The sequence below is a fragment of the Monosiga brevicollis genome, genomic scaffold (assembly GCF_000002865.3).
Source record: "Monosiga brevicollis MX1 MONBRscaffold_12 genomic scaffold, whole genome shotgun sequence".
In the NCBI taxonomy this organism is placed as follows: domain Eukaryota; class Choanoflagellata; order Craspedida; family Salpingoecidae; genus Monosiga; species Monosiga brevicollis.
This window is the reverse complement of record NW_001865049.1, coordinates 399,535-406,131: the sequence shown is the minus strand read 5'-3', so window position 1 is coordinate 406,131 and position 6,597 is coordinate 399,535. Positions and strand designations below refer to the sequence as shown.

Here is a 6,597-nt window from a genome sequence, read left to right as displayed (position 1 = left end):
GTTTGTGTGTGTGTGTGTGTGTGTGTGTGTGTGTGTGTGTGTGTGTGTGTGTGTGTGTGTGTGTGTGTGTGTGTGTGTGTGTGTGTGTGTGTGTGTGTGTGTGTGTGTGTGTGTGTGTGTGTGTGTGTGTGTGTGTGTGTGTGTGTGTGTGTGTGTGTGTGTGTGTGTGTGTGTGTGTGTGTGTGTGTGTGTGTGTGTGTGTGTGTGACAGGCTACGAGTCCCAATGCCAGTGTGGCGGAGCAAAGTGCTCAAGTTTCAGCGGCCCTTGTTCGCCACTTGCTGATGCAAGACGTTGTGAGCGCCGCGGATGCCAAGTTTGTGGCCCGGAGCCTGGAGACTGTAATCAAGGTATGCTTTGCTGATCGAGATTTGAACTTGTAACAGCTACGACAGATGTACTTGCGCATATTCGCCACTCGCCTTAATGCCGGGTACGCCATACTTTGTAGAACGAGGAACCTCATGGACGCGAGGCACAGGAGGAGGCCGTTGTTCAACTCAAGCGCGCAATCAAGCAAACATCAGGGCGGTTCGTGCCCCTCGCTTCGTTTTTCTTTGGATTTTTTTGGTTTTTTCTAGCAACCCAAAAAGAGGGGTTTTTTTTTTTTTTTTTAATTAACCGGTGCGCCTTTTGATGGCAGGAACCTGACGATTTTGAGCCAGTTGGTTCCAAGCTTGTTATCAACGTATCGCATTACCTCATCGGCCGAGTTGAAGCGGGTAAGAAAGAGCAGTCGTGCTGCCTTCATATGGTAGGCATACTTGCCTTTTCCCTGACTGACTTCTGGGCGTGTGCACATTTTGTAGCTGGTGGATCGTTGCTTGGTCCACTTGTTGTGTCTCAAGGCCACGGATGCAGGCCTGACGGAAGCGTACTGCCAGCATGTCAATGCCGGTGATGCCGAAGAGCTCAAGTAAGTGCCAGTGGCTTGTCCTGCAGGTGAACGTGAGAAAAGCGGCTTATGAACAAGACAGAGTGAGGCTCTGCCAGAGGGATTATTCTGGTCATGCATGTTGCAGGGCGGTCTGTGGCGCCATTTCGTTGCATTGATGGCTTGGCTTGACTGGTACTCGTAGGCGTCATGTCAAGCGTTCTACAGAGCGTCGGATCGGTGAGCTCAGTGACGACGAAGATGACGTGTACGATTGGAGCCGCTGAGCCTCTGCTTCGTTGTAGTTTTGCTTGCTGTCGGTCAACCCCTTCTTGTGTATGTTTGCCAGGTGAATTGCAAATTGTTGTTGTGCACTTGTATGATAATATTCCAAACGTCAGTCAGTTGTATCTTTGGAGAAATGCGATTATTGGGAATGACCATTGACCAAAGAGGCAACTCGGTTGCATAGGTGGAAGAAAACAAGACACAAAGAGTTCAGACGCCGAGGAAACATATTAGCCAAAAACTTCGTAAAAGGCAACGTTGTTGGCGGGTGCGGGCACGAGCGTAGTAGTGGTGTGGCTCAGATATTGATTGTCGGACGCTTGCTCAAAGCGACAGCAAAAATAGGTCCATTTGTAGCCTCCGCTGCGACAGCGCATGCGGTGCAGGCCTCGCATGGTTTGTGCCCTGCCGCTGTTGAGAAGGGCGAGTTGATCGCTGCTGACTTTGAAGTCTTCTTGGACAAAGTAGGGCATGAAGCCATCAGCTTTTGTAAGCTGATCCCAGGTGGTTCCGAGCAAGTCAATCAAGGTCTGATCGGCGGAGAGAAGTTGGAAGCCACGGGCAATGGTGCGAAAACTCTGGGGAGTGAGGTGGTTTTCAAGCGTGCTGTGCAAGTTGCTGTTGAGGGCGTGCGGCGGGTGTGGATGACCTCGCTCGAGATTCAAAAGATCTGTGCTTGTACTACTGCTCCAGGCGCTGGCAGATAGATGGTCAGTGCTAGTGCACGGCAGATATTCTTGGGCTTGGCTGGAAGGCTTGGTGGGCTCCAATCGAAATTGGCGGCCTTGGGTTGCGGTAAGCTGGTCGAGACGCTGGCTGGCTGCTTCAGGGAGTGTCCAGCTCGTAGCTGTGAACTGCCATGGGCCTTCTTCTTGGCCGGGGACCTGAGCATCCGTGGAGAGGTGCGGGGCAAGGGCGAGAAGATTTTGATCGGCGCCGGATGGAGAGTCGTCCTCCTGGGCTGACAGGAGAGAAATCCGAGAGCCAGGGACAGGGAGGAAACCTGAGGCGGTCATGACGGAGACGTTTGAGTGGCTGTCGTTGGCTACATGCAGTCTGGAGGTGTGCGTTGAGGCCTGAGAAGAGGCAAGCAGAATGGCATCGATGCCCTGTTGGATGGTGGGAGGCAGGCAAACGGACAGGTGTGGTGTGGCAATGGAGGCTTGCTGCTGTTGCAACTGGGGCGTTTGGGACACGTGGGACGCTTGGTGTGGTGTCGCACAGTGGTGGTGTTGTTGCGGCACCGTGTCGATGCTGGGCAGAGGTGGCTGATCGTTGTATGACAAGTGCGACGCAAAAGATGTGGGGGATGAGTGGGCAAAGGGCTGCGAATGAGGTACCGGCTGGGAGCTCTGGGGATGGCTTTGCACCGAGGCAAGATGAAGCTCGGGTGTGCTGGATTGAGCCATGAGAGTGGCCAGAAAGTCGGCTGGGGATGAAGAGGGGGAGGCCAAAGGAGGGGAGGAGAGGACGGCGCCAGGCCCTTGCGGGGGCGATGTCAAGTGCTGCAGGCTTGGGTGCTTGGACACGATCTGAAGAATGCGAACGGCATGCTCCAAGAGGATGGCACGTTCCGTGCCTGGGGGAAGGCCGAGGACGTCATGAAGCTCCTTGAAGGAACGGTTAAGCCGGCTGCGGCGCAGCCGTTCCGTTTGTTGATGTCGGGCGTTACGGCGCGCGCGCTTGGCGTCGGTGTGTAGGGGTTCGTCGCGAGGCAAAGACTGGTTGGTTGCGGCCGCAGAGGCCGGCCGCTTCTCGGTCATGGTCGAGGCGGCGACCAACACCATGTTCGGTCACTCTCTATCCCGACCCAAATGGCTTGACCAGGCAAACCCCGCCTCAAAGGGTTTCCAAGACAAGGGGCAAAGGAACGCGAGTCGGCCAGGCAAGCAGCGCGTCGGCGAGGGCAAGACAAGCACCCAGTCCCAGAGTACCAAGAAAAAAAAAAAAAAAAGAAAAAAAAAAAGGGCGGTGTGCCCTATGGGAGAGATGGACAAGAAGGAAGAAAAAAGAAGAAGCAGAAGAAAAAAAGGAGGGAAGAGAAAGCGAAAAGCGAGAGAGAGAGGGGGGGGACGACAGGAGGGGAGGGGAAGGAGGACACCGAGGAAAAGTGCCGTTGGGCCGATGGCAGGGAGCGGCGGAGGGAGAGAGAGAGAGCAGAGGGAGAGGGAGGGAGAGGGAGGGAGGAGTGAAGGGCAGAGATGCTGATCAGGACAAAAAGAAAGAAAATGTCAAAAGCGCAAACGTATGAGAGAGAGGCAAAAGGAGAGTTGGGGGCTGGGTGGTGGGGAAGAGGGAGGCGGGGTGGCGGGGGGGTATCTTAGAGGGGTGAGGAAGGGCTGGTGGGAAGAATCAAAGGGAGGGTGGGGAAGGGAGGCATGACCAGAGACAGGGGTTGATAAGCGGACCGGATCAAGAGGCGTGCAGGTATCCCGCACTGTTAGCATGTACGCACTATGGGATTGGGACTCATTCCGATGGGGCAACACCGGTCGTTTCCGGCTCATCAGGCTGGTGGGATGCCTTCGAGTCATCTGTAAACTGGCAGCTTCCTGGACGTGTGAATTCCGAGCAGGTTGTGTACCTCAGACGTACAGACCTTGACCCGTATCGTCTTATTTCGTACCCCCCGCCAAACCATCGAACACGTTTTGGTTGGTGGTGCGAATACGCACGGTCTCTCTCATATCCTTCTCTACTGGCTCCCCTCCCTCCGCTGCCGGCCCCTCCTGCCTTGTGCTCTCTTCGCCATAAGAACTGATACTCGGATCAGATTTTAACATTCCGTGCCTCCACCTAACGGCCACCGCAGCAGCAGGAGGAGGAGGAGGAGGAGGAGCAGCAGCAGCAGTGTGTCAAAACAAAGTCGTAAAATACCTTTTCAGTCAAGCAACATCAAGGCGTACCCCCATCACCGTCCATCCGGTGGCCGTAGCGTCTTGTTGGAGACTGAGCGCACTCGCATGTCCGCCACCACCAACCGATCAGGTGCCCGGTTTGGGTGGCCGTGTCTGGCCGTCGCCCTTGGTCCGGTGCGGTCCTGTTCAAAACGCCGCTCGGGCTGCCATACACCCAACAACGCACCCAACCGCGACAAAAACCGTATAATTTTCTTCATCAACTTTGTCTGGCCAAGTAAGCGTAACAGAGGGGTGCCTGAAGTTTGAAACAAAAAGTCGAGCCATGTCGTACTGAACGAGAAGATAGCTATCTCCTTTTTAGACATTCTGCAATCTAAACATTGCAGCCTGCGAAAGCAGTGATCTATGTAACATACAGTGTACGAAACCAGTGAAGTTCATTCTCCCCGTGCACGCCAACCGTCGGCAGCAGCAGCAGCAGCAGCAGCGATGCGACGATCGTGGCCGTGGGGCCTGTCCGGGCCTGCCGTGGCCCTGATTTTCCTTGTGGTGGTGGGATCCGTTGGTCGCAGCAGTGCCTGTACGACGCTGGTTGCAGGTCGACTTGCTACACAGGACGGCAGCACCATTGTTTCCCACTCTAATGACGGTCAGCTGAACGCAATGACCGCCCCCTTGCGCCTCGCACCTGCCAAGCCGATGGGCTCACTTGACTTGTGCCGCCCTGCCCCTGCCTTGCTGTTCACAACACCTCTCAGGCGATGGCATCACCGATGCTCGACTTTTTCTCGTTCCCGCTGCTGACCATCCCGCCAATTCAACACGACCCATTTTCGATGCACCCGAGTCCTATCCGCGGTACGTGGGCTCGGCTCGGGGTGCCAACAACTACCAGGCCGTGGATGGACAGCAGGACAGCACGCCTCGAGGCTACATCCCGCAGGTACCCCACACATACGCCCTCATGGAGGCCACGTATGGCGTCATGAATGAGCACGGTGTGGGCATTGCCGAGAGCACCTGCTCCTGCATCGACTGGTCCAAGATCCCATCCGCTGCCCATCTTGTCGGCCGCGCCAAGCCGCTCATGGCCATTGACACCCTCTCCCGCATTGGCTTGGAACGCGCAACCACGGCCCGTGAAACCGTGCAAATCATGGGGGCACTGGCCGAAGCTCATGGCTTTTATGGTCCCGACTCTTTTGAGGGCACCGGCGAGACCCTGCTGGTGGAGGATGGCAACGAGAGCTTTGTTTTCCACATTCTCGGTGACCCTACCGGGAGCTCGGCCGTCTGGGTGGCACAGCGCGTGCCAGATGGACACGTGGCCGTCTGTGCGAACCTGTACATTGTGCGCGAGGTGGATCTCAACGATCCCTCACAGTTCCTCTACTCCCAGTCCATGGTGTCCCTGGCCCAAGAACACGGCCTTTGGACCCCAGGCACCCCCTTTGATTTCGCCGGTATTTACTCCGACGGCGAGTATGCTCACAAGTACTATTCTGGACGCCGCATGTGGGGTGCATACCATCTGCTGGCCCCTAGCCTGAACCTGAACGCCTCCTACGACAATTTGCTGCACGATCGGCCCTACCCTTTTAGCGTGCGCCCAGATCGGCTCCTCAATGTGTCCGATTTTTTCCGCGTCCACCGTTACAGCTATGAAGACACGCCGTACAGTCTGCGCCAAGGCATTGCTGCGGGCGCCTTTGGTACGCCCGATCGCTACAGCGGAGGTGCTGGCGAAGCCGAGGTGCAAGGCAACTGGGAGCGGCCCATTAGTCTCTTTCGCACCACCTATTCACATGTCATTCAGAGTCACCGCGACCTGCCGGCCGCCGTGCGCGGCACGCTCTTTTTTGGGCCCCATGCCGCTCACGGCACCTGCTACCTGCCGCTCTTCTCGGGTCAGACGGAAATGGCCGAAGCTTATCGCCAGGCGCGCGCCGGCAAGCTCAACCGCACATCCGCTTTCTGGGCCTTCCGCTATGTCGAGAACCTGGCCAACCTTCGCTTTGATGCCATGATCCAGGATATCAATGCTCAACAAAGGACATATGAGGCCGAAGGCGTGGCTCTCCGCGCCCAGCTTGTGGCTGCTGCTCAAGCCGGGCATGTTGATGTGGCCAATTTGACCACCGCTAGCCTGGCCCTCACGCAGCGTGTCGTTGCAAAGTGGTGGGAACTGGCGGATGATTTAATGGTCAAGTACGCTGATGGGTGGGTCACCGTCAACCTTGGTCCCGTTGATGCGGCCGCCCCGCCTGGCTATCCAGCATGGTGGCTCAAGCAAGTGGGCTATCCAGAGGGGCCACCGCCTGTTGATGCTGTTCACGACAACCTAGACCTGGGTCAAAAGTAGCGGTGACCCATCCAACCCTCCATTCCAGTAACTTTAAAGCTGTGCCGTGACGCAAACCTCATCTGAGGTGGATATCGCAGGTGGTTGCGGTAAATGTGTGACCGTTTGAACCATTCAAAGCTGAACTGCTATGCTTCCGCCGCACCTCGAAGGAAGAATTTAGGGTTTTTAGTGCTTGCTTGATACGTAAAGAGAAGACACAAAAAGAAAGAA

The 6,597-nt window shown here is 56.1% G+C and overlaps 3 protein-coding genes across 3 annotated transcripts in view; 2 read left to right on the top strand and 1 right to left on the bottom strand.

Annotated features, from left to right (window-relative positions):
* The window catches only part of MONBRDRAFT_8718 (uncharacterized protein), a gene marked incomplete at both ends in the record, with an annotated part of 13,182 nt that extends 12,022 nt beyond the window's left edge, over positions 1-1,160 (top strand). Inside the window, 4 exons of the mRNA XM_001746392.1 lie at positions 212-349; positions 643-753; positions 809-915; positions 1,079-1,160. Of these exons, the coding sequence (XP_001746444.1) occupies positions 212-349; positions 643-753; positions 809-915; positions 1,079-1,160 (438 nt within the window). The remainder of the gene's footprint in view (positions 1-211; positions 350-642; positions 754-808; positions 916-1,078) is intronic.
* A 662-nt stretch (positions 1,161-1,822) lies between these two features.
* Mb_HLH_2 (uncharacterized protein) lies at positions 1,823-2,948 on the bottom strand (the record flags this gene model as incomplete). The annotated part of the gene is made up of 2 exons (XM_001746269.1): positions 1,823-2,117; positions 2,302-2,948. 2 exons carry the CDS (start codon positions 2,946-2,948, stop codon positions 1,823-1,825), a joined length of 942 nt encoding a protein of 313 aa, XP_001746321.1.
* Positions 2,949-4,511: 1,563 nt separating this feature from the next.
* Positions 4,512-6,384, top strand: MONBRDRAFT_25939 (uncharacterized protein; the record flags this gene model as incomplete). Its single annotated transcript, XM_001746391.1, has 2 exons — positions 4,512-4,602; positions 4,781-6,384. 2 exons carry the CDS (start codon positions 4,512-4,514, stop codon positions 6,382-6,384), a joined length of 1,695 nt encoding a protein of 564 aa, XP_001746443.1.
* Between the last annotated feature and the right edge of the window lie 213 nt (positions 6,385-6,597).